Consider the following 25,809-nt stretch of genomic DNA (forward strand, 5'->3'; position numbering starts at 1 on the left):
CTGACTCGTGGTTGGCAATCATCAGCAACTCTTTTTCTCAGTGTTACCAGGGCTGCGTGCACGCTTGATGGTTTATTCTTTGGGCTGAACTGAATTGGCAGCTAAATTCACTGGGAGTGTGATTTTTAAAACAGTTCCGCTCTGGAGAAAGTGCTTATAAAAACAAAACCAAACCCTTGTAACAAAACAGGAATGTACCTGTGTGTCAAATCTGTTTACGGTGGCAGAAAAAAAAAAAGCCTGTGCTACAGGCTTCTGCCAGCATTACTTTGTGGACCGGGTTTATAAACAAATCTGAGCCCTGGCTTGCATAGCCGTGACAGAAGTGTGGTGTGGAGGCATCTTATACTAGCAAACGAGTGCTGTTTTACAAGTGTGGCTTGTTTTCCTCAGGGGAACTGGATGGTGGTAACACTGCGACGGTGGGAGATAGAGCTGGCTTCTGTTACTGCTTCTGGAACAGAAATACTCCTGAATTGTGGTTGTCACACGAGGCCCAGACTAACTGAAGACGGGGGTTGCACCAGTGTAGCGTGCAGAATTCAGCCTGGGAAGCCTTTATTTTTGCTGGGACATAAAGGGAAGGAATGTAGTTAAATCCACTACGAAAATGTCTGTATCTGTAATCATCTTGTTTAGAATTCTGTGAGAAACACAGGGCCTTAGTCGACTATTTTATAGTCAGTCCTCAGCCTACAGTTGCACCTCAGGTGTTTTTATAATTTGGGGTTCACGTTCCATGTTTTAGTCAAATCTGAATGTGTAACTGCAGAGAGACACGGTGTCTTTTAATCCTGATGGTTCATTGTTGTTTTAGAGTGGTTAAAGGTGAAATAATCTGAAATATGAGGTTCTTTGAAAAAAACGGTTCCGTTTTCAGGCAGAGGAATTCTGAAAGTGCGTTTCTCTTCGTCTTCCTTCTTCTTTTATTCTTGTCAGCATTTACCCATCAGACACACACCGAGAACAACCCTACCTTGTTGGAGGGAGTGAAGAGGTACGTTTTCCAAATACCATTTCTCTTTTTCCACTGCCGCTTTTAATCTCCTGTCCTGTGAGCAAATTGATCTCTCACTTTGGCTGCCGTTAATCGTTTCAGCCGTGCAGAGATGAGCACAGCAAACAGGAAGCTCTCATTTTGTCAGAGCACAGTGTCGTGCTAGGTCTTCTCTGTCCTTAAATTCTCTGAGCAACGCGCTGCTTTTTGACTATGAAGCTGTCTTTTTGACAACTATAATTTTGAGATCATATGCTCTTATTTTTGCAGTTTGAAACAGTCCTATGGGAACTGATTAAAAAGTTAGAGTTTGGGTTCTCTCTACGTAGCAAGGATTCCTTATGGATGTCTGTAGAGATGGGTATTTACTAAATAGGGGATTTTTTGTGCTACCAGTAAAGAAAATCAATGAAAATGCAGTAGGGCCAAGCTGAGATCCAGTAAAGATGCACGTGACTGATTGTGGGAGAAGCCAAGTTGGGTTCAGCCCAGGTAGGAGTTGACATTCCTGAAAGAATCAAAATCAAGTGCTTGGAGTTATCAGAGAGTTGATGGATTCTTTTCTACAGCAAAATGTGTGCTCTGGGAAGACAGCATCTCAAAAAGAAAATTAAAGGAAAAACAAGGCTTAACACTGCCTTTTAATCTATGGTGTGGAAGGGAAAACTTGTTTTCCCATGGCTCTGCTTCCAGACCCTTTCTAAGAGGATTATATTCCTCTACATGACAGTTATGGTTTGCTATGACTACCAAATGGTGTGTTTGCTTTCTGAATCCCTCAGCCGTGCTGGCCCTGTTTATATTAAATATTGATAGAAAGGCAAACCTTAATGTTGGTCCTGCAGCGAGTCCAGCCTCTGCGCTACAAATGCTCATCTTTTGACTGAGTGTTTTGCGTTAATATTTGAATTCAGGTAGCAGCGCGGTTGTCACGGAAGTCAAGTGGGCTACGGAAAGGAGCAGGGAGCTGTCAGCATACCCTGCATCTGGCTACCCAAGCAGATTTTGTAGCATTTAATGACATCTTTTGACACAAGTGGCCTCTCCACGTAACATTCGCTGAGGTGTGGAGATGCTGCAGTCAGAAAAATGATTGCCCTGATAGGGAAGGAATGAATTATACTTCAAAGTAAATAAACTTGCTTTTTCCAACACTGTGAGGTTTCTGTAATATTTAGCTTTTGTTTGGAAGCGATAGCGTATAGCATTTTTTTATGCTGTTTGGTTTATATTTATCTGCTGCAGGCTTCTTTATAGAAAGCATAGCCCAGTGCTCCTTCCGTGGTGGACACTGTTTTAGAGTGTCCCGTTTGCTAGGAATTCTGATTGCAAGTCACCTCTCCACATCAGTAAGATGAAAATACTCCTGGCAATTACAGCAAAGCCCACGTAAGCGCATGCCTGACAGAGGGTAGCCTGTAAAGCAAACTTTTGTCCCTTTTTTAATGGAATGGCTTCAAGTCCTGCTAATACACTGATGTGTATTTGGAATAATTCTAGGTTTAGACTCTGCTTTTGCCGGTCCTCTGGCAGACGATGTGACGGAACTCGTGCATAGGGTTCAGTGGTCACAGGTGTGAGTTGCAAGCTAAGTGTCTGCAACATAAAAACCTTTATTTTGGTACGACAGGGAACAGAACTGGTTTATCTGGGTGCTGAGATTCCTGTACTGGGATTCTGGTCTTGTAGCAAGGAGTCAGTTGCCCTGAGAGATGCTTGGAGTAAAGGGTGAGGTTCTTGGCACCTCACAAGTTGTTGTCTGAAGGTGAAAGAAGCCACTGTGCGCTGGCAGCGTCAGGCTCAGAGAATGCAGCCTTTGGGAGAGAACTCTTCCCAGCACATCCTTATTCCATTCAACTTGTGAGTAAATTGGCATTCCTTTTTTTGTTCCTTAAAAACATAAAAAGGAGTGCAAATTTACTGGGTTTTATGTTTTTAAGAATTTGTATGGTTTTAAGAATGAAGAAACTTAATGTATTCATGGCCAGGTATGACACATCGTCTGCTGTGGCTGTTGGAAACCACTCTGTTTTAGGTAACCCTATTCCACTAGCAGTTACATAAATTTGCCTTTCTGTTATCCCTTTGCTGTCCGTGTTCCCAAGCTAAACTATGCATACTCCAAAAACTCTTTCCTCTGCAAAGCACTGAAAAAACACATTTTTCCCCATTAGTTCTGACCAGAACAATTCTCTGAGCTGGCTTTGAACTTGTTAATGTGAGGCAGCAAACAGAATAATGCCTATTAAACGCTTGACGTCAGACTGGTGGGTGGCACTGCCACCCCCACTTAGGGAATTCCAGAAGGTTTTGAGTGTAGGAATAAAACTGAAGACAGTACAAGCATTAAGTGTGTCCTATGGACTCATGATCAGGAGGGGTTTTTGCTTTTGGAAGGCAAGGCTTCCAGCGTAAATATTGTCTTGGTAGTAACTTAGAAACTCTTTTGTTGATTGTAATGTCCCCAGGCCTGAATATGCTTAATTGCATCCCTATGAGAAACCTCTGGTGTTGGCAGATTACCCGGGATGAGCTCCAGTGGAAGTCAGTGGTGTTCCAGAATGAGAACTACATAAGCAGGAGACAAGGCAGGGAGATGAGTTTCACCTGCCCATACAGTTTTGTGAACTGATTTTTTTATGATCCCTTAGCTTTGGTGCCTTGTATCGAATAATATTTGGCATGGGATAGGAACGTTGAGGAAATAAGATGTGGTTTTCCCCCTGCCTGACTGAAGTAGCAGAGATTTGTGTGCTTTTACAGGTGCTCAGCATCACTGCTGCTTTTGTATTGAGCATCTGGATATGAATGAAGTTTACCGGCGAGCTCAGAAGCTGGTATTTTAGTGTTACATGTTTGAAATCTCTGTATTTGTCGTAATTCTAATAACAGCTTGTTCAAAGATGGATAGATCTGCCTTTTTTAGATTTCTTATGTCATCTAGATCCCTCCAGCCAGGTCCGTATGCTGATGTCTGTGAGAGTACGTAGAGGAAGCAGTAAAGACTCCGGTGGGGTTTTTGATGGAGCAGCTGTAGCTTTGGGAAGCGTCTTCTGTAACAAGGCGAATTCTATTTGCTGGTTTAGAACAGAAACAAACCCAGTTCCCGTTTGTCCTGGCAGGGTTGGCATGGGTTTCCTCTTAGCCGCCAAGCAAATACTTCCATGCATGAGCAAAAACATGCCGTGTAATGCCTACATGAAATAAATATGCAATAGATACGGCTGCTTAAGTGGCCAAGGATCCTCTCTGCAAAGTGAACAGTAAAATCCACGCCCCAGCTCTGAACACTGCCTTTCTGTGTGCGTCGAATCCCTTTGGCGGGTGGGAGATCAGGTGGGACGGGCTGAGGTGGAGAATTTATTGCTTGTGGGAATAAGAAACCTCAATTCTGTGGGGGTTTTTTTTGGTGTCTATTACAATAATATTGATACTTTTTTATTGCAGATGGGAATGTGAAGCATTCCAGCAAGCTTCTAGATTTATAAGCCCATGATAAAAGCTACATCTGTTAATTACCTGTACCAGCTGGTGATTAATTGTCATAGTTAATTTTGGGGTTATGCCTTTGGGTTGCTCCTTCTCTTACACTGCTTTTTCTTTTGTGTGTGTGTATGGGTTCCACTTGCTTAATGGATGGTGGGTCAAAATTATTCCAAGAGAGTTCTTAAGTCTTAAAAATTAGCTTTGCAATCTACGTTTCCAAAGGGAGGGAGGAGGACCCGCTCCACAGGCCCAGGATTGATGTTACCATTAGCTCTTTATTGTTCCACAGCCTGTGCATGACACAGAAGGCACCGCAGTGACAGCAAAGTGCTGTCTGTGGGGGGCTCTTCTGCTGATTTTGGGGAGGCTGGGGGTAGGGAAGGAGTTGGGAGAAATGAAACAACTGGTTCAAGCAAAGCAAAGCCAACCGCAGCAATAAACCGTCATCTAAGTTTAGAAGAGACAGGAAACCTTGCGTGTTAGAGCATGTTTTGCAGGCAGAGGCATCAACAAAATCAAATCGCAGTCACACTGGCAGCAGCCTCCTATTGTTTTTGTGGCAAAAAACTTTCTCTGGTCAGTAGTCTCCTAGAATGAATGGTGCTTTTCCATTTGGATATTACAGTTCCTAAGGAACGATGCCCCAGATCTCAAGTCGTATAAAGGAGCCCACAACGTCACTGTAAATGCTTTGCTTACCTGGGAGTTTAAAAGAGGGTGACGCAGTTGATGGCTTTACCTGATTTGTTTTTAGGCTTTGTGACATCCTTCTGCTAGAGGTGGCAGGTGGTGGATTTGGTTTTTTCCTTGCTGGATTGCTGCACCCTGACTTGTCAAGCGTAAAAGCCTCCTTTTGCTTCTGCTCCTGCTTTACAGCCGCTTTCTGTGTGAGCATCTTTAGAGCGTGGGGCTTCTGAATGTCGCTCCTGCTGGAGGGGAACCACCGCATCCCTTCAGTGAGGGCAGAGTTAAGTGTGAAGTACTTAGGCTGGCCTTATTTCCTCAGATAACTGTATGCACACCATGGGGATAACTTATACCGCTGCAACAGTGTCAATATGAATCTGTGCCGTGCTTGTGGCCAGACAAAGTGAAAGAATGTAAGGTAACGTGGGCTGGCTAGAGCTATGCACGTGGTAACATCACCACGGACTCATGGCACCCGTAGCTGAGGAATTGGGATAACCACCCCTGGGGCGCCTCTTTTGCACAGTGAGTGCTGTGTTTGGGCTGCCTAACTCTGTACCTCATTCAGGAATGGCATTTTCATTACATAGGTCATCACCACGCTCCTTAAGACAACATTACTAGGCTTGGCCCTTCAGGTTATTTCCCACTGCTATGAGATAAGCCACATATTTCCATGTGAAAACCAAGTTTTCACCTTCTTTATCAGATGTGCAAACTACAGTAACTTACCCCTGGCAACCTAGAGTCTACGTAAAAGAGAATTAGGTCCCGTTTTTCTCCCTGCTTAACTTCAGCTTTGGTTAAGCAGTCACAAACTCTTTAAGCCACAGCCTGCTATACATCTAGGAATAAGCGGAGGAAGTTTGTTCCCATTAAAACCTCTTTTTAACAAATCTGCCTTTCTTTAAAGAAACTTAAACACATCTTAGAAGCTTCTGACAGCTCCTCAGAGAGGAGTGCAGCCCGGGAGAGCGCCCGTAAGGTGTGCTGGGCTTGGTTTGGATGCTGCTGAGGAGACCCTGCTTCTGCTATAATGCCCTGGAAGCTTCACTGCAGACTTGAGGAAGGGCAGAATTAAAGCTAATCTTCAGCACTTTAAAAACGTTAATCCCGCTCTGCGTTCAGGTTGCTGGAAGGGGGCTGTTGGCAGAGGCTGGCTGGAAGCTGAGGTTTCCCTCTGTATGAAATCCCCTTGTGAAAACAGGAGTGAACCACTGCGCCGCTTTCTTGGGTGAGGAGCCAGGCTGGAGTCTGGGTGGATTTCCTGGTTTTTCAGTGACTTCTGGAGGGATTTGAAGTTACAACAGGCACCAGTTTGTGCTTCAAGGTGCTGGTACTTAGGTCACTAATGACTTAAGCTGGTGTACACCATGCTGTGCTCATGAATGAGACTGCCTTTGCTTCAAGGACGCTCCCGGGCAGCAGCGAGCGACAAATGAATCCAATTAATTACTGAATGTTTCTAGCAATCTGTCCAGCTGTCTTGCAGCTCGGTGCAAGCGCAGTGGTCCTAATCGCAGGTTCAGCAGCTTTTATTTTAGTCAAGGTTTGTTAAGACAACATCCAATAAGTCACCTCTGGCAGCCTTATGTACTTAACTGCATGAACTGCCCCGTGCCTGAACCGCCCTGCGCCTGAACCCAGGCTTCCGGAGAGGATTAGTCATCAAAACTAAGGGCAACTACAAAATGACTTAATGTTCTAATTAATCCCCTTTTCCTGCAGAAATTGTTTCTGCATAACTTGGATTATCTGCACTTCAAAAGAATGTCATTTCTTTACAGGCTGTTAAAATACCTGCTTTGAAAACAACATTTTTAACAACCCGTATCAGTAGCAGGGTGAGTTTCTCTGCGGGGCAGGTAAGGGGCAGTTCTCGGTCACAAAACCTTGCAGCAGCGCTACTTCAGAAGAATGTCTTAAACTCCAAACCTGTGCATAACTGTCCAAAGAATCTGAAGCCATGTTGCAGTCCTACTGCCATTAACGCTCAGGGCTGGGGAGTTCATTCTGCTCTACAAACGACATCTTCCATGGGGAACGCATCCAAGAGAATCACAGCTGTAGCTCCCACATCAGCCTCACGTGGTGCTTGAGGTCCCCAACAGCTTCTCCAGCCCCAGCTGGACTTGGAGGTTGGGAACATCAAGCTGTGGACTCAGTCCAGGGCACTGAAATGCTATGCAACACCCAATGGCTTCTTCTTCCCACACAGTCATCAGTTCCTTTGCAGTGTGTGTCCCAGCTTTATCCCATCTGGACATTACCTGGGAAACCTTCTGGTCATTAGAGTTTACCTAGGGCTTGTCACAGTTTTGTTTTTCTTTGAATAAGTAGCTGATGGGTCCTGCTTACAACCCAGGACTGGAATTGTTCTTTTGTCTTTCGGGTGTGAAATATAAATCATGTTTTTTATGATTTTTTTTGTAAGCCTTTACTCTTTTTACACCTTGTTTTTGTAAGCTGAAGTTTCTTATTAAAAAAAAAAACAAAATTCCAGTAGATTATGTCATTACTCTATGTATTTTATTAAACACATGGATGGGGGTACAGAAGAAAATTCCATGCACAATGGCTTCACATCCTTGAGAAAACTATTCCCAATGTGCCTTGCAGAACAAACTGAAAATAAGTTCTCCCTCTCACATTTAAAAGCTTTTCCCCCCCACCTTGTCACTGCTTTAAATAAGAGAGCATTGAAGGGTGAGTAGCAGCTTCAGGAGAACAGAACGTGCTCCCGTGAACATGTTGGAACAGTGAAACGCATCCTCCCTGGTCCTCATCTGTGGGAAGAGCAAGGTCTTCTCCCTGTTTCTTCCCTAGGACAGAAATTAGGCAGAGTTAGACAACGTTGGTTCTATTCTCATCTGCTGCTGTCAGCAACCCTACCCAGTGGTGCAGCTCTTCTTATAAATTAAGATCTCTTAGGCTTTAGTCCTCCTGGTTCTGCGTGTGCTCAGAGTTCAGTCACACACACGGAGAATCCCTGAATGGTTGAGGTTGGAAGGACTCTCTGGAGCTCGTCCAGTGCCACCCTCCTGCTAAAGCAGGGTCACCTCCAGCAGCTGCCCAGGAGCGCATCCAGGTAGGTTTGGAGATCATAGAATGGTTTGTGTTGGAAGGGACCTTAAAGATCACCAAATCCCAACCCCCTGAATATCTCCAGAGAAGGGGACTCCGCATCCTCCAGGACAGCCTTTCCCAACACTCCGTCACCAACACAGTAAAGAAATTTTCCCTCCTGTCCAGGTGGAACTCCCTGGGCTCCACTTTGTGCCCGTTGCCCTTGTCCTGTCGCTGGGCATCACCGAACAGAGTCTGCCCCTCCTCCTGCCCATCAGATACTGATCAGCACTGACGGGATCCCCTCTCAGCCTTCTCTTCTCCAGAATGAACAGACCCAGGGCTTCCAGCCTTTCCTCCCACGAGAGATGCCCCAGTCCTCTCATCATCACCTCTGTGGCCTCCGCTGGACTCTCTCTCGTTGCTCCTTGCCTTTCCTTGAGCTGGGCAGCCCAGGACTGGATTAAGGACTCCAGAAGTGGCCTCCTAGGGCAGAGCAGAGGGGGAGGAGAACCTCCCTCACCCTGCTGGCCACGCTCCTCCCTGTGCACCCCTGGATACTATCGGCCTTCTTGGCCTCTCTCATTATCTTTTATTTGGTCACCTTGTGCAGTGACATCCCCCACCAGGGTCTGCAATCCTCGGGTCCCCGCGGCTACAGCCGCTCCCAGGCAGAGGCCCCACATCCCCACGGCTCCTGCCAGGACTCACCGCCGTTACGGGCTGGGCTGTGGGGCCATCAGGTCGATGTCCGTCAGGTTCCGGGCCACCCAGACTCCGGCAGCAAAGAGCCCCAGGTTCACCAGCAGGTTCCTAACAGAGAGACCGGCAGTGCTGGGACCGGGACTGGACCTGCTCCTGGATCCAGACCCGCTCCCACATCTGTTTCTGGACCCACTCCTGGTCCCCAGCCTGCTCCCCAGCCTGCTCCCGTTCCCACAACCACCCCCATTCCCACACCTACTCCTATTCCCATTCCCTTTCCCGTATCCATTTCTGCTCCTGCAGCCATTCCCACACCTATTCCCGCTCCTGTTCTCTTTCCCACTCCTGTTCCCACAGCTGCCCCTGTTCATGCTCCCATTCTCTTTCCCATTCCTGGTCCCACACCCATTCCCACTCCCGCTCCCATTTCCACAGCCGTTTCCACACCCATTCCTGTTCCCGCAGCTGCTCCCTTTCCCCTTCCTGCTCCCATTCCCGCACCCATTCCCACAGCTGCTCCCATTCCAGTACCCATTCCCTTTCCCACACCCATTCTGTTGCCACTCCTGTTCCCGCCACCATTCCCGTTCCCTTTCCCATATCCATTCCTGTTCCCACAGCTGCTCCGGTTCTCACTCCCGCAGCTGCTTCCATTCCCATGCCCATTCCCACTCCCACTCCCATTCTTGCAGCCGTTCCCATTCCCACTCTTGTTCCCGCAGCTGCCCTTGTTCCTACACCCATTCCCACTCTCATTTCCATTCCTGTACCCATTCTCGCTCCCATTCCCTTTCCCGTATCCATTCCCATTGTCACTCCCATTCCCATATCCACCCCCGTTCCTGCTCCCATTCCCCTTCCTGCTCTCATTCCCGTATCCATCCCCACTCCTGCTCCCATTCCCTTTCCCATATCCATTCCCATTCCCTTTCCCATATCCCACTGTCGCTCCCATTCCCGTATCCATTCCCTTATCCATCCCCCTTCCTGCTCCCATTCCCATTCCCATATCCATTCCTGTATCCATTCTCACTCCCATTCCCTTTCCTGTATCCATTCCCATTCCCATTCCCGTATCCATTCCCATTCCCACTCCCATTCCCCTTCCTGCTCCCTTTCCGGTACCCATTCCCATTCCCACAGCCGTTCCCACTCCCATTCCCTTATCCACTCCCATTCCCTCATCCACTCCCATTCTGGTACCCATTCCCTTTCCTGTATCCATTCCCACTGCCCTTCCCTCACCCATTCCCTTTCCCGGCCCCATTCTGCTCCCTCTCCCCTTCCCGTATCCATCCCCATCCCCATTCCCGTTCCCATTCCCACCCCCCAACACCACCACCACCACCTCCGAAAGTCGTTCCTGTCGGTGGCGAAGCGGTAGGCGGAGCGCAGCCAACCCCGCAGCCCTCTCCCCGCCGCGCGCGGAGCGGCCCCCCCCGCCGCTGCCGCCGCCGCCATCGCCGCCGCCCTGACGACACCTCCGGGGCGCGGCGCCGCGTCACCGCCCACAGGCACCGAGTGCCCGCCCAGAGGCGCCGATTCCCCGCCCAAAGCCCGCGTTTTGTCCTTCAGAGCCACGGTTTCACTCCCCAAATCCACCTTTCCACCTCCCAAATCCACCGTTTCCCCCCCAGAGCCACCTCTTCGACTCCCCAAAGCCACCTTTTTACCCCCAAATCCACAGTTGTCCCCTCAAAGTCACCTTTTCCCCCCCAAATCCACCTTTCCACCTCCCAAAACCCCCATTTCACCCCTCAAAGCCACATTTTCACCCCCCCAAAGCCACTGTGCCAGCCCCAAATCCACCGTTTCCCCTCCAAAGCCACATTTTCACCCCCCAAATCCACCTTTCCACCTCCCAAAGCCCCTGTTTCACCCTTCAAAGTCACCATTTCGCCCCCAAAGCCACCGTTTCACTCCCCAAATCCACCTTTCCACCTCCCAAAGCCACCGTTTCATCCCTCAAAGCCCCCATTTCACCCCCCAAAGCCACTGTGCCAGCCCCAAATACACCGTTTCCCCCCAAAGCCACCTTTTCACCTCCAAAACCCACCTTTCCACCTCCCAAAGCCCCCGTTTCATCCCTCAAAGACACCGTTTCACCCCTCAAAGCCCCCCCTTTCATCCCTCAAAGCCCCCTTTTCACCCCTCAAAGCCACCTTTCCACCCCCCCAAAGCCACTGTGCCAGCTCCAAATCCACCTTTTCACCCCTGAAATCCACCTTTTCACCTCCCAAAACCCCCATTTCGCCCCTCAAAGCCACCTTTTCGCCCCCCAAAGCCACCTTTTTGCCCCCGAAATCCACATTTCACCCCCCAAATCCACCTTTCCACCTCCCAAAGCCCCCATTTCACCCCTCAAAGCCACCTTTTCGCCCCCCCAAAGCCACCTTTTTGACCCCCAAATCCACCGTTCCCCCCCCAAAGCCACCTTTTCACCCCCAAAACCCACCTTTCCACCTCCCAAAGCCACCGTTTCACCCCTCAAAGTCACCATTTCGCCCCCAAAGCCACCATTTCCCCCCCACGAAAGCCGCTGTTTAATGGGCAGCAGCTTAATGGGCAGTTTTCTCCCCCAAAACAGGTGTCAAGCGCTGGGAGAGGCTGCCCAGGGAAGGTGGAGGTGAGCAGAAAGGGTGCGGATGCGCCCTTGGGGTCAGGGTTCAGTGTTGGAGTTGATACAAGAAGTAGTTATCCCACAAAAAGTGGGATTCTTTTGATTTAAGCTTAATCAAGTTTCATCTAACTGATTGTGTTCTTTGAAAGTTAGGCAGAATGTTCCTCTGAGAGCATGGTTTTATTGCACACAGGGTTTTTCCAGCCACTGTTCATGCATTGGAGATGAGAACGTCTTGTGTTCAGTCTGATCTATGCTGGGCAGATGTCTCTTCTTCTCTAATTCCCTGTTTGCAGCCTTTCCCCATCTCAAATGTGAGGTCAGGCAGAGCTGAAGCCAAAGCTCCAAATTAGCGGAGTTGACTGTAAAGTTTATAACGACATTAAAATGAGTCCTTGGAAAGGAATAGAATATGCATAAGGTTGCTGGGAGAATTTATCCATCTGCATGTAGGTGGAAAAACTCTTCTGTCCCAGCTCTGGTCTGGCTGCATGATCAGTGGAGATCCCTGCCTCATTGCTCGAGCTGATAAAGGATGCTGCTTTCTAAAATGAGCCTTAGAGAGTTTTATTTGATGGCATTTTCGGTCTCAGAGTTGGCAGTGTGAGGTTTATGGTTGGACTTGATGATCTTAAAGGTCTTTTCCAACCTAAAGGATTCCATGATTTTGTAAACACCTGGTTCGGGAGCCTGGCCGGGCAGCAGGGAGGTTCAGCTCCTCCCGTCTGATTGGATTTTCTTGGTGTAGATGCTGAATCCTGGAGCTGGGATGGCTGTAAAGCCTGTGGTTGCATCCCAAAGAACAGCCAGCAGTAAGCACCGATCGTACCCATGGTTGGAAACGGTCACTCCTGTTTCCTCTTCTCCCGTAGCTTCTTTCTGCTCCTTGTTCCCCTCTCTTTCCCTTTGCCTCCTTCCTGCTCTTTCACACCAAGTCGTGGATCTCCATCCACTCATCCCCCTGGCACCTTCCCAGTCCTCCTCTCCTGACAGCCCCTCATCTCATCCTTTGTGGCTTTTAGGGAAAGAAAAAAAAGCACTTTCTGCCTTCCCTGGGAGGCGCCCATTTCCATTGGGAGGTGACTTCCCAACAGCAAAACTCACCTCGTTAGCAAGTTCATTAAGCCTCACAAACCGGGTGAGCTGGGAGCAGGATGGGGGCATTGGGATGGAGCCTTGACCCAGTGCCCAAGCTCTTATGCCTGGAAAAAAAACAGTTCATGGGACTGAGTCCTGCTAAAATATCCTGATTTGAGCAGGGATGAGCCCCTGTCCAGACCCGGAATGGTCAGGTCTGGGGAGATTCTTTGTTATTCCCAAAGTGAGATTAAGACACAAACACGGTCAGATGATGTAACGAAAGGAAGTTTAATAGTTTCAAAAAGAACGTTGGTGTAGAGGCAGGAAAGAGAGAGAAAAAGAGAAGGGAAAAAAAAGGAAAGTAGAAGGTGCAATAGCGTCCCGACAGTCCGAATCAACTTCACATCAGGTGGGGAATTCCATTGGGTGTTGGTAGTCATGGTTCTTTTATTGAGATGTCTCAGCCTTCCCCCTCTCCCCACTCGGCCGTGGTGCGCACACCCAACACCGTCTCTGCGGGGAGCTCGTCCCTGGGTCTGGGATAAGGGTACAAACAAGAGATGTGTGGTTTTGTGGTCGCTGCTGCGACGGTGAGGCGAGGCAAGATGTTCCAGCAATGTTGAGACATCCGTTGCAAACACGGTTTCGACAAAGTCCTTTACAGCCCCAAACTTGACGTGGTTTGCATCTTCCGGGGGTTGCGCTGCGCGTCACCCATTGCTACAGGGAACGGGCAGGTTCTTCTAAGGATCCTTTGTGGAATGCGAACTGCCTGCAGGGCTGTGGTTTGGATTAGAGCCTTATAGAAAGATTTCAACAGTCAGCATAGAATCATAGCTCATCCAGTTCCACTGCCATGGGCAGAGGGACACCTCCCACTGGATCAGAGTGCTCAAAGCCCCATCCAACCTGGCCTTGAACTGCAGGGATGGGGCAGCCACCACTGCTCTGGGCAACCTGGGCCTCCCCAGCCTCACAGGAAAGCATTTTTTCCTAACCTCTCATCAAAATCTCCCCTCTTTCAGCTGGAAACCATTCCCCTCCTCCTCTCCCTGCCCTCCCTGATAAAGAGGGAGTCTCTCCTTTGCCATCAGCCAGCTCACCCCAAGCCTCTCTGTTCTCCCTTATCTCCTCCTCTACATTCCTGCAAAGCTCTCGCTGTTGTCAGACCCTGATGGGACGCAGATGGTTATTGGGAAGGTGATGCTTATCACAGAGCTGGGCGGGATGTCTGCAGCTGGTACAAGCCCATCTCCCCGGTGCTTCTGAACTCTTAGGAGTGCCTTTCCCCATGGGAATGCAGGGAAAGAGGGAGGAGGAGACACTCTGCAGAGGTGCCCGAGACCTGAGTGCTGCAGGGGTAAGAAAAGATTTACATGGGGACGGTGGGTGGGAAAGGATTTGTGCATGAATTTGAGGAAATTGAGCTAAAATCGAGCTGAATTATTCCCTCATGGAGCGTGGGGGGTGTCATTCTGTTGCATGATAAGATTCAGGATGGAGGCTCTTGCTGTCTCAGCTCCTCTTGGAGAGGAGTCAAAGTGGGGCTAAACCTACTCCTGGTCTCAGGTATGTATTGTGTCTGAAGGAATTGGGTCCAGGAATTTCAGTGGTAGTGCTTTGATGTGTTACTGAGGGGCTGATGTGATTGTTGAGATAACAGCAACTTAAATTTAAATTACAAGGTTAGGTTACATGTTTTTCTAACTGTCCCGTGGGGTTAAAGATTTCAAACTAGACTCTGTGTTTGTGTATATATATGTATAATCAAAAATCATGTTGTAATTGATATATATGCAAAGTGAAATTGTAATTAATAGCAATGTGATTTGGACTAAAGGACATTAATCAGAATATCTATAGAAGTGATAGCATTAAAACAACACTCAAGCCAGTCATTTACTAAATTAATATGTTGAATAATAGTTCAAAGCTGGCTTGATAATTAACTCTTCTAGAGAGATTGGTGTTACTCACCCGTGTTGGTGATTGCAGGTAGATGTCTTTTGCTCAGCGTCAAGGAGCAACCTTGAGAGGCTCCCTGCTCAAGGGAGGAATTCCAAACACTCCCCTGGGGAACTGGTGTGGAATTTCCACTGATTGAAGCTGGGACTGGGCTTTTACGGTATAGAGTGACTGCCTGTCAGTCATTTGTTGCTCAGCCAAACCTTCTAGCTCAGTAAAACACTGTTTATCTCTCTGGACCATCTGGTTTCACATCCTACTCTGGAACATCTGTTTCCCCGTGCTTAATTATTCTTGGGGTTTCTGAGTCAAGCTGATCGTAGAATAGTTTGGGTTGGAAGGGACCTTAAAGATCGTCTTGTTCTAACCCCCCTGCCATGGGCAGGGACATCCCCTAAATCGGGCTGCCCGTGGCGCATCCAACCTGGCCTTGAACACCTCCAGAGATGATTCTCGGTGTCCTTCAACACGAAGGACAGCACAACTTCACGTCCAGTAAGTTGGGTAGGGAGAAGTTCCTATTTCACCCTGTCTTAATCAGGGCGTCCCGCTGCTCTGGCCGTCCCAGGAGGAAATGTGTCACAGGCAGCAGGATGTGGGCTCTGCTCCTGGGGCTGCTGGAGGGTGGTGATGCTGTGAGCAGGGCTCAAACCCAGCTGCAGTGCTTAGGTAGGGACGAAGACAGGAGCCTCAGCAGCACGTTGGCCCCCAAGGAGCTCTTGGTGAATCCAGTGGCACCAAGCCGAAGCCTTCCAGCCATCCTGGTGCCGAGGCCAGTTGTGCGTGAGGAGCGGGGCTGCCTGTGCTGAGAGCGAGATGCTGGGCATGCTGCTCCTCTGTCTTCTGCTGTCAGCAAAGGTGGGTGTGATAGCAGGGTCCCTTCCTGCTGGATCCTGTCCTTCCAGAGCCACCGTGCTCTCTGAACCCTCATCTCCGCCTTCCCCTACTCATCCCTGGAGGCTGAGCTATGGCCCTGGAGGACCTTGCTCCCCCAAATCGCTCAGCAGAAGGCTGAAGACCATGTGGCTGGTCAAGGTGATGCTGGACCTGGACAGAGGCAGACACTGGGTGTGTGGACTTGCATGGATCTCTGTGCCCTGGCAATGCAGAGTCCTCCCTTGCACAGATGCTCAGTGCCCTGGGGGATGCAGAGTCCCCCCCTTGTATGGATGCTCTGTTCCCTGGGGATGAATATTCCCCCTTGTACGGATGCTCTGTTCCTTGAGGATGCAGGTTTCCCCCTTGCATGGATGTTCTGTTCCCTGGGGATGCAGGTTTCCCCCTTGCATGGATGCTCTGTTCCCTGGGGATGCAGGTTTGCCCCTTGTACGGATGCTCTGTTCCCTGGGCATGAATATTCCCCCTTGTACAGATGCTCTGTTCCTTGAGGATGCAGGCTTCCCCCTTGCATGGATGCTCTGTTCCCTGGGGATGCAGGTTTGCCCCTTGTACGGATGCTCTGTTCCCTGGGCATGAATATTCCCCCTTGTACAGATGCTCTGTTCCTTGAGGATTCAGGTTTCCCCCTTGCATGGATGCTCTGTTCCCTGGGGATGCAGGTTTGCCCCTTGTACGGATGCTCTGTTCCCTGGGGATGAAGATTCCCCCTTGTACGGATGCTCTGTTCCCTGGGGATGAAGATTCCCCCTTGTACAGATGCTCTGTTCCTTGAGGATGCAGGTTTCCCCCTTGCATGGATGTTCTGTTCCCTGGGGATGCAGGTTTGCCCCTTGCATGGATGCTCTGTTCCCCAGGGATGAAGATTCCCCCTCGCACAGATGCTCTGTGTGGTGCCCAGTCCCCCCCTCCTCTCTCCCAGCACCTCTGGACCAAGTGGGCGTTTCTGCCACGAAACAACAGGCACTTTATCAAAATGAGAACATGAAACCACAAGCCTTTTGTGCCCCAAGCAAGCTCTGCTCAACACGGTGCTGCAGGATCTCACTGCCTGAGGTCTGGGCTGTGAGGGAGCTGGGTTTGGATTGTAAGAATAGGCCTGGGTTTTGCTTCAACCGTTTCATAGAAGATGCTGCTTTGGCCATTTTGGATAAGAACAATGTGTGGTTTTTGAAGTTATGTAGTTTTTGAAGAGTAAACAACTCCTTAAGAAAAAAAAGAATAAGATTTAGACTCCGAATAGGTTAAACCGACTGCGCAAGAATGTAAGCCCCAAGTCTTGGGCAAGAGGGACAAGAAACCAGAGAAAGGATAAACCCCCCCAACTGCTGTTCACAGGTTTGCCCCTTCTTTGGGACGCATCCGACCGAGCCAACTCGTATTTTGCAATAAAACATGAATCGTTTGCTGCTCTACCTGTGCTTCCAAGACTTTGTCCTTCCTAATTTTAATTCCTAAAAAGGCGATTCTTACAAAGTCAAAACCCATAATTGCTCGTAGGCAAAGGAACTTTGTAAAAGCTGATGTTAGGATAGAACCAGTTGAGGATCTCACCAGTGTGGTGACATCCTCCCAGGCAGGGACACCTGGCTGTGTGACCCTGCCAGTCACCCTAAATCATGAGTGTTATCTCTATTTTGTTATTAATGGGCTTGTAGATACTTCTATCCCTGGCTATTGGAATAAAGCAAGAGCTGTTGGATCTCATAGGAAAAGTTTTAGTGATAATTTAGATGCTTAGGAAAAGGTGTCTGTGGGGTTAATCCCAATGCTTGATTGGTTTAATTCTTTACCCACTGGAGCCCTCTTACTTTTCAAACATGGTTTTCTGGACATCGGTCTGGCATTGTGACTACTTTAAAGAGTTTAAAGAGTTTGGTGGCAGTGGTGTGGCCGGGGAGGAATCTGGGTGCTCTTCTGACACAGATCTGTCCTCTGCAGCCTGAATCTTTACCAACACATGACCTCTCAGGGGAATCGGGTGATGCCAAACTGGTGCTGAAGATGGGATACACCTAATTGCTGCTAAACTGTATTGTGTGCTGCTAAATCTCCTTGACCGTGACTGAGTCTCATGGACTACAGCTGTGATGATCGCTGGCTGAACATAGAATCATCGAATAGTTTGGGGTGGAAGGGACCTTAAAGATCATCCAGCTCCAACCCCCTGCCATGGGCAGGGACACCTCCCACTGGCTCAGGCTGCCCAAGGCCCATCCAACCTGGCCTTGAACACCCCCAGGGATGGGGCAGCCACAGCTTCCCTGGGCCAAGGCCTCACTACTGTCATGGTGAAGAAATTCTTCCTTATGTCAAGCCTAAACATCACTGTCTCTGTTCTGTTTAGTAAGTTCACGTTGTGTTCATCCTGTGTCCATTATCGTGTCTGAACAGCACATGAGCCCTCATCTAAGAAAACCCCATCATCGCAAGCCAAGGCCGGTGGTGAGTCATTTTGATGTATTCATGGGGTGGTCGGGGTGTATCTAGACAAAATAGGGCTGGCAATTCCCTGAACCTCCATCATAAGGGAGGATGGACCTTTAATTGGGATGCTTAAGTGGGAACGTGGAAGCATCTATTCATAGAGTCACAGAATCATGGAATGGTTTGGGTTGGAAGGGACCTCAAAGTTCATCCAGTTCCAACTCCCTGCCACGGGCAGAGACACCTCCCACTGGATCAGGGGCTTCGAGCCCCATCCAACCTGGCTTTGAACACCTCCAGGGAGGGGGCAGCCACCGCTCCTCTGGGCAATACAGGCAGCTCAAAGTGTGATTGAAGGGTGGACTGAGAAAATAATTGTAGACTTTGTTTTGAAACAGAAACTGGATAGTTTAAAGCCCAGAAAAGGAAGAAGTTACACTGCAGCCACGTTGGCTGCTTTACTCAACACTGCTGTTAACAAACCAGAAATAGTTAAAATCAGTAACACCTTTTCATAAGGCTGAACTAAAGCAGTGTGATTTAACAAGATGTGGAGATAGAGGAAATATGCTGGTAAGATTAATATTACCAATGTCAAAGACGTTTGAGTGCCATCCCTGGAAGTGTTCAAGGCCAGGTTGGATGGATCTTGGAGCAACCTGATGCGGTGGGAGGTGTCTCTGCCCATGGCAGGAGGTAGAACTGGATGGGCTTTGAGGTCCTTTCCAACCCAAACCGTTCCGTGATTCTGTGCTTGTAAGCCAGGCACCTTGTGTTAAAACGGATGAATTTCAACAGTTGTTGGTAGATCCCAATGCTTAGTTAGATGCAGGGTTTCTCCTTGCCCAGAGGAGCAGCAGAGGTGATACAGAGCAAAAACAGAGGCTGCACCTAGAGTCTGCAGGTCTTGCATCAAAATCCACTTTAAACCACATTTGCTGAGAGATCTTAGACAACCAGAGGAATTTGATTGCTCCTGGTTATCAGAGGCCAATGCAAGAAGAGGAGCTGCTTGGGGTCTGTGCACCCCTGAGGAATCAGTGAGGTTATTGTATTTCTTCTCAGCAGCTGAAATTGGGGTAAGGAGAGGCTCTGCAAACAGGAGTAAAAGCACCTGGAGGATATTGCAGCTTGGTTATCAAGGAAGGAAAATCATAGTGCTCAGGAGGGCTCCAGGGAGCTCCCTGGGAGGGGAATGAGCACCTGGCTGCTATCAGCAATTGCTATTGGTTTGCATTCAGCAAATGCAGGGGGTGGAGGAGAACAGGCAGCCCCATGGGTGAAGGGCTGCGGGGAGCTGGGCAGGGATGCAGGGGTCTCCACCTGACACGTCTGACTCTGATCGGGTGGATGAGCTGCTTTCCACGGGATTGATCTGCCAGGTAAGACCCCAATCTGGGGGACAAAAGTGGTGGTGTTCTCTCATTTACTTTGGTACTGCTCTACCCGTGGTCTCTGCTGACCTGAGAGACAGAGTGGTGCCTGTGCTGCCAATTATCTCCTGCCAGACTGGGTGGAGGCTGCGGGTGTTAACTGGTGGCTCTGGGAGCCCAGTGCCCCAGCCGGGCTGGGGTCAGTCGCTTTCCAATTAGACCAGTTGCCACTCACTCATGCGGCATCCTTTGCGCTAAGCCTGATCTCTGACCCCATGGCAAGGAAGCCACAAACGCTCTTCCCAAGGGGGACTGGAAGATGCTCCTTTGTTTCTGCAGGGTTTGAGCCCAAACTGTGCCCATGGGAGCACCAAGGGGCAGGGATGCAGCTTGGAGTGGGGTTTGCGCCTCGATGAAGTGCCAGGCTGGCCAGGGGCACCCAGCGGGCACCTCGTCCCTGCCCCAGAGCGGCTCAGCCAGTGTCCCATGGGACAATAGCAGGGTGGTTCACAGTGCTGTGAACTGTACTGTCTGTACGATTGAAACGTGGCTTCAAGCAAGCTGAGGCTTGGTTGGGCAAGGAGAGCTGCTTCAGACAGGGTGCAAGGGTACCCGGTGCAAAGGAAGAAGCCCCCGCCTTGCCAGGACCTGTGTCTCCTCCCGGGATGGAGATCGGATCCGTGCAGCCCCCAGCCCACCCATGTCCCACGGTTTCCTAAACATGTCACTGGAGGTGACCCAACACTCTCAGCAGAGTCAGGAATGCCGCAGGTGGTACCTGATCAGGAGCCGTCCCCGAGCCAGCAGTGACGTCCTGTGGGACGTGCTCACCCACACCTCTCCCCGTGCAGCTGAGTGCTGACCTCCCAGAGTTCTCTCCTTGCTGGGACGGGGGCCAGGAAAAGGGTTTGGCAAGATGTTCGCACCGCTGCGCTGCAGGAGGGGCTTTCCCAGGGAGGTAGGTGGGTTTGTGTCCCTTCTGCTACCGGTGTGGTTGGGAGCGGAGGAGCTTTCCAAGGAAGAGTCCCCACTGCTCCATTGCATGGGATGCCGAGGAGCCAGGAGAGCAGCGCTTCATGGGGAAGAGTTGGGAATCATCTGGGACCTTGGCTGGGAGAAGAGGGTAGACGCACTCCCTGTTCTGGATTAGCATTGAGCTGATGCAAGGGTGAAGGCGAGGGTCTCATCCTGCTTTCATCTCCCTGTGTCCTCTCCACAGCCCTGGCCGCGGCAGGCTGGACAACCACCACCCCCTGCTCATGGTCCCCCAGATGCCTGGAAGAAGCCACCCTGGTCGGGCCAGTGCAGGAGAGGCAGGGGCCAATGGTGCCCGGTAAGGGGGGCAAGGTCTGGGATGAGCAGCCCTGAGCGAGGGGAGATGGTGCTGTCAAGGATTCACCTACAAATCCAGCAATTTCCTGTTGCAGCCTGGTTCCTGGCGCCCCAGACGCTTCCCTGGCCCTGCTGCCTTCCATAGGGATGAGGACAGGAGATGGGGACCCCATGATGGTCCCCTGCCACCCCCCTGGGATAATGGAGGAGACGAGCAAGGACCTGAGGATGACTTCAAAGAGGTCTGGTGTGGTGTGACGGGGGGGAGGTGGAGTGGCTGCTATGTGTCTGCCCCCAGCGTGCCACCATCCTCACCATCTGTGATTTGTCATTCCAGCCTGGTCCCTGGGATGCCAGCCCTTTCCCTGGCCCTGCTGACTTCTGTGGGGCTGAAGACAGGAGATGGGGACCCGATGATGGTCCCCCACTGCCCCCCTGGGACCATGGAGGACATGAGCAAGAACTGGAGGATGGCTTCGAAGAGGTCTGGCATGGGGTGAGGGGAGGTGGGCTGAGGTGGGGCGGTGACTCAACGTGCCACCATCCTCATCGGTGATGATTTGTCATTGCAGCGCGGTCCCTGGGGCCCCAGACCCTTCCCTGGCCCTGCCAACTTCCATGGGAATGAGGAGGACAGGACATGGGAACACCCTGACTGTCCCCCACCACCTCCTTGGAATGACAGAGAAGACAACCAAGGACCTGAGGACTTCTTCAGAGAAGGCTGGTTCCCAGTGAGTGGTGGTGGGCCAGGGGGGTGGCAGCAGCCACAAGACTGAGGGCAGAACACGGGTGGGACAGGGCAGGAGGCATTCACTGCCCTGGTGACAAGGACAGGGCACAGGGACAGGTTTCCCTGCACGGTGCTGGGAGCAGCAGCAGCCAAGCTTCTCCACTGCTGTCACAGCATCCCCTGTCCTGCTCCGTGTTTAAATACATCTCCTTCCCCACAGGAGCCGCCGCTGCCTGACCGCGACTGCTTTGCCATGCCTGAATTCACCGAGGACGAGCAGCACCCGCTGTGGTCCCCCGCCAGCCTGGCAGGGTGGGTGTCCATGCGAGGGCCAGGGCGTGGGGTGGTGAGCAGGGGCACGGGGACCAGGCTCTGGTGCTCCAGCATTGACGCTGGCCCTGCTTAGAGTTGGGGAGTTGGAGACCCTTTCCAGTCTAAATCCCCCTCTCCGGGGCTGCTTTTGCTCCTGCAGGGAACGAGGAGGCTTCCAGGGTGGCTACCCAGCCTGGGGCTATCGTGGTGTGGGTGGGAAACGCCGCCGACACTTTCGCCAGAGCTACCGAGAGTTAACCTTGATCCACCAAGATGTAAACTTGACCCAGCGCCTCCCATGTCCTCAGCCCTCCAGAGGTTTGTGACAACTCTGTACCAGCTGCCCCGGGGCTGCAAAGGGCCCCATACTGCGCTCACCAGCATCTCCTTGGGCAGAGCAAGAAATCACTCCTGTTATGTTTCTCTCTCTGCAGGGAATCGGCCACCCTCTAGATCCTCTTCTCTCCCTGGGAAGAGCCAGCTGAAGGCCAAAGAAGAGCCGCAGCACCGGGATCTTCCTCAACCACTTACTTCCTTCAAAGATGCTCCACAGAGTGGGGAGCAGGCAGCTCAGGTTGTGCAGTTTTACCATCCCAGTGCCCAGCAGTGACACGAGTTTGCACGATTTCAGCCCTATGCTCTGCTGCTGAGCCCCTCACCGGTGTGGTTTCCCTCAGGACCCAGCAGAGGTGAGCAAGAAGGTCCCAGAGCCCCCTGAACCTGCCAGCACCCCTCTGAAGAGCCCAGCTGCTGATCCCCAGGCTGCAACAGAGACTGTGGAGCAGGAGCAGGCAGCAGGAGCGATGCTGGTAGGAGATCCCCCCCCTCTCTTGGGGCAGGCAGGGATGCTCGTGCCCTTGGAAGTGCCCGTCTTGGAGGTCTCTTCAGCCAGTGTAACATCTTCCTTCTCTCTTGCTTCCAGTCCTTTTGCTCTTCACCTCGCTTTTTGCCAGGCATGGATGTTTTCTTGATTCATCCCTGTGGCTGCAAAGCCCTGTGGTTTCCTTTGGCTTTTAGCACCTCGTCCACCCCGTTCCCCAGCTCTTCTTCCCAGGCCAGGTGTGTCCCAGCCTCATGCCATTGTGTGTCCCCAGGTGGAGCCGCCAGCTGAGCAGAAACCCCCAGGCAGCCACAGCCAGAGCTCCTGTGCTTTCAAAACAGAGCCAGCGCAGCTGGAGGAGAGCTCTGCTGGGACAGAGGAGCACCCAAAAGTATGAGCAGCTCCCTTTTCCCACCTAAAACGATTGCCTGGTGGGAGGTGGGAGCTTGTAGTCCCCCTTGCCAAGCTCTTTTTCCCCTTGCCTGTCCTTGCTGTGGGCTCAGCACTGCATCTGTAATGCTTTGCCCAGGTTGAGCTGTGCAGCCAAAGCGTCCCTACAGCTGGTGAAGACGGAAAGTCACATTGCCATGGTCCAACAGCCTCTCCAGAGCCTGCTGAGAGGGTCCATGAAGCGGCTGGCTCTTTTGGAGAGGTGGGTGCTCAGCATCTACTGAACGGAGCTGGAGAAAGCGAGGCAGACCCTGGATGGGTCTCAATGGCCTTCATCCATCCAAAAATCCACAGGTCACACCAGGAGCTGCCACGAAGCCCAACACGCAGGGTGACTCTGACACCTGCACCGCACCAGGGACCTCCCTGGGAACCCAGCACCTTCCTGGATCTGCTGAGACGGAGCCGGTATGGGGTCCAGGTGCCTCCACTCACCCCACGGTGTCACCAGGTCCCTGTATGGGGCAGGTGCTGTGGGCTTGGGAGCAGCGGAGAGAGTCCCTCTGGCCTCCCCATTTGCAGGTTTATGGGCTGAGGTTAAAGTGCTGCTTTGTCTGGAGGCAGAGCCCGTGTCAGTCCTGGTGCCAGCTGTGCTGGAGATGCCGATAAACGGGAGACAGCTGGGAGAAAGGCCAAAAAAAAAAATAACTAGAGGCTTGAGAGTGTGCTGGAGCGTGAACAACCCCAGGACTCAAGCTTTAACTAAGCATTGTAGAGTGGCTTAATTACTGCCTAATGGGGAAGAGAAATCATAGAATAGTTTGGGTTGGAAGGGACCTTAAAGATCATCCAGTTCCAACCCCTGAGATGGGCAGGGACACCTCCCACTGGATCAGGCTGCCCAAAGCCCCATCCAACCTGGCCTTGAACACCTCCAGGGATGGGGCAGCCACAGCTTCCCTGGGCAACCTGGGCCAGGGTCTCACCACTCTCATGGTGAAGAAATTCTTCCTTATGTCCAGTCTAACTCTGCCCCTCTCCAGTTTATACCCATTGCCCCTTGTGTTCTATCATTATCTGCAATCTGGGCTCTCAGCAGCGATGCTGCCAGGGCTCGGGAGGGGAGAAGGGGGCACAGGGCAGCTCCTGCACCTGAGGGAAGGGTGGCAAACCAACCCCCCAGGGAGCCAAGGTCCCAGAGGGTCACCTCGCAGCATGACCAGTTCCTGGCTGGCAGTCAGTGCCAGCAGCCCCAGTTTGGCCCCAGCCTTGCCTAGTCCCTCTCCCCTTCAATGCACAGAGTCATAGAATCGTTTGACCCTTCCTCACCTCTTCCACTGCCCAGGCTGCAAGCAGCCGGCCCCAGCTCTGCTCTGCGCTCCTGAAGTCCTGCTCAGTTGGCAAGGACCCCCGCTCCACCGCCATCCTCGCCAAGAAGGAGGAGATCGAGCTGGTGAGTCCTGGTGGTCCGTGGCTGAGGCACACGGGGGTCTGGGATTGGCAGCAAGGTCGGGGGGGCTCACGCCAGGGCCCTTTGAACCATGGGAGGAGAAGCGATGCTCAGGGGTGGGGGACGTGAATTTGGCATTTCTGGGGTCATACAAGCATAGAATGGTTTGGGTTGGAAGGGAACTCAAAGCCCATCCAGTTCCACCCAGGGACACCTCCCACTGGATCAGGGGCTCCAAGCCCCATCCAACCTGGCCTTGAACACCTCCAGGGATGGGGCAGCACCACTGCTCTGGGCAACCTGGGCCAGAGCCTCCCCACCCTCATAGAAAACCATTTCTCCCTAAGATTCCATCTCAATTTCCCCTTGTTAAGCTTAAAATCATTCCCCCTCGTCCTCTCCCTGCACTCCCTGATCCAGAGCCCCTCCCCAGCTTTCCTGGAGCCCCTTTCAGTCCCGGAAGCTGCTCTAAGGTCTCCCTGGAGCTTTGTCTTCTCCAGGCTGAACAACCCCAACTCTCTCAGCCTGTCCTCATACAGGAGGTGCTCCAGCACTCAGATCATCTCTGTGGCCCTGGAGAGAAACCCCTTCTGATGGCGGTGGTTATAGGAGAAGGTGTTTGTGGCCAAGCTGATCTTTAAGGTCCCTTCCAACCCAAACCATCCTATGATTCTGTGATCCTATAAGAAGGGATTGGCAGGGGCTCATACGCTGATGGGGATTCATGGACCAGCCCTAGGAGGAAAAGTATCCCTAGTGGTGGTCACATACTGCTAGTGAGGAGGTCCTGAGGCATCCTGTGCTGACCCTGTGCCGCTCCCCTGCAGTCGTACCAGCAGTTCAGCCTGACCATGGCAGTGGTGGCCGCGATGCTGCTGCAGAAGGAGCCCTCCATGGAGGCATCTCTGGGGCTGGCGCTGAGGGCCAACCTCCGCCAGGGCTGGATGCATTACCTCCGGGAGCTGGAGGACTTCATCGACAGCTACGACTCGGCCACACTCACCCGCTGAGGGGACGCCAGGATGAGTGGACGGACACCTGCCCTTACCAGCCAAGGTTGGGGGGTGATGGAGGGCCATGCTGTTGTGTTGAGGGGCTGGTGATGGTGCTGAGCCCTTGGGTCAAGGTGGTAGAGACATGCTGGCGCAGTCCCACCATCTCTCTTGGATATGAAGGAGGAGGCAGAGGAGTTGCTTAGTTTTAGCCCTGCCCAAACCTGTATGTGCAGCAAAAGGGAGAGATGGTTTTATTGGAGGTTATGGGAGGGTTGTTGAGGGTTGTGTTTAGTGGCTGTAGGGAGCTCCCCTTTGCCCTGGCTCCCGGCTCCATTCTTATTTCTCAGGGTTGTGCCCCAAAACCTGGGGATTTGTTCATGGTTTCAAATCAAAAAATAAACCAGCCGTGTTCTTTGCAGCCACTGCTCTGCCAGGTCTCCCTCTCCTGGGGCTGGCGTGCACAGGGAGGGGTCC

At 51.4% G+C, this 25,809-nt stretch overlaps 2 protein-coding genes across 4 annotated transcripts; one reads left to right on the forward strand and one right to left on the reverse strand.

The window, feature by feature from the left end:
- Positions 1 to 7,670: 7,670 nt before the first annotated feature.
- TOMM6 (translocase of outer mitochondrial membrane 6) lies at positions 7,671 to 10,444 on the reverse strand. The gene is made up of 3 exons (XM_009569814.2): positions 10,290 to 10,444; positions 8,948 to 9,049; positions 7,671 to 7,992 (listed from the first exon to the last, which is right to left on the reverse strand). The coding sequence occupies exons 1-2, from the start codon at positions 10,400 to 10,402 to the stop codon at positions 8,953 to 8,955; spliced, it is 210 nt and encodes a 69-aa protein (XP_009568109.2). The 5' UTR covers positions 10,403 to 10,444; the 3' UTR covers positions 7,671 to 7,992; positions 8,948 to 8,952.
- Positions 10,445 to 13,432: 2,988 nt separating this feature from the next.
- On the forward strand, positions 13,433 to 25,721 carry LOC128854438 (collagen alpha-1(I) chain-like). Of its 3 annotated transcripts, none has more exons than XM_054087836.1 (15): positions 13,433 to 14,001; positions 17,851 to 17,948; positions 20,523 to 20,636; positions 20,731 to 20,877; positions 20,973 to 21,119; positions 21,208 to 21,369; positions 21,589 to 21,680; positions 21,841 to 21,998; positions 22,115 to 22,254; positions 22,358 to 22,489; positions 22,775 to 22,891; positions 23,030 to 23,152; positions 23,245 to 23,358; positions 24,236 to 24,343; positions 25,168 to 25,719. In XM_054087836.1, the coding sequence occupies exons 2-15, from the start codon at positions 17,901 to 17,903 to the stop codon at positions 25,348 to 25,350; spliced, it is 1,785 nt and encodes a 594-aa protein (XP_053943811.1). In that variant the 5' UTR covers positions 13,433 to 14,001; positions 17,851 to 17,900; the 3' UTR covers positions 25,351 to 25,719. The 3 variants fall into 3 exon arrangements, with proteins under 3 accessions (XP_053943811.1, XP_053943810.1, XP_053943812.1); XM_054087835.1 differs by lacking the exon at positions 13,433 to 14,001 and adding an exon at positions 15,219 to 15,464 and having other exon boundaries at positions 25,168 to 25,718; XM_054087837.1 differs by lacking the exons at positions 13,433 to 14,001; positions 17,851 to 17,948 and adding an exon at positions 17,972 to 20,261 and having other exon boundaries at positions 25,168 to 25,721.
- The last annotated feature ends 88 nt before the right edge of the window (positions 25,722 to 25,809 follow it).

The sequence above is a fragment of the Cuculus canorus genome, chromosome 24 (assembly GCF_017976375.1).
Source record: "Cuculus canorus isolate bCucCan1 chromosome 24, bCucCan1.pri, whole genome shotgun sequence".
NCBI classification, from domain to species: domain Eukaryota; kingdom Metazoa; phylum Chordata; class Aves; order Cuculiformes; family Cuculidae; genus Cuculus; species Cuculus canorus.

Excerpts from the sequence above, each read along its gene's own strand:
- TOMM6 (XM_009569814.2), bottom strand. The coding sequence starts at position 10,402 with ATGGCGGCGGCGGCAGCGGCGGGGGGGGCCGCTCCGCGCGCGGCGGGG. Across the intron at positions 9,050-10,289 it reads GACAGGAACGACTTTCGGAG|GAACCTGCTGGTGAACCTGG; the intron begins GTGGTGGTGGTG and ends TCTCTCTGTTAG.
- LOC128854438 (XM_054087836.1), top strand. The coding sequence starts at position 17,901 with ATGAGCCCTCATCTAAGAAAACCCCATCATCGCAAGCCAAGGCCGGTG. Across the intron at positions 21,681-21,840 it reads TCCCCCGCCAGCCTGGCAGG|GGAACGAGGAGGCTTCCAGG; the intron begins GTGGGTGTCCAT and ends TTGCTCCTGCAG. Across the intron at positions 22,255-22,357 it reads GTGGGGAGCAGGCAGCTCAG|GACCCAGCAGAGGTGAGCAA; the intron begins GTTGTGCAGTTT and ends GGTTTCCCTCAG.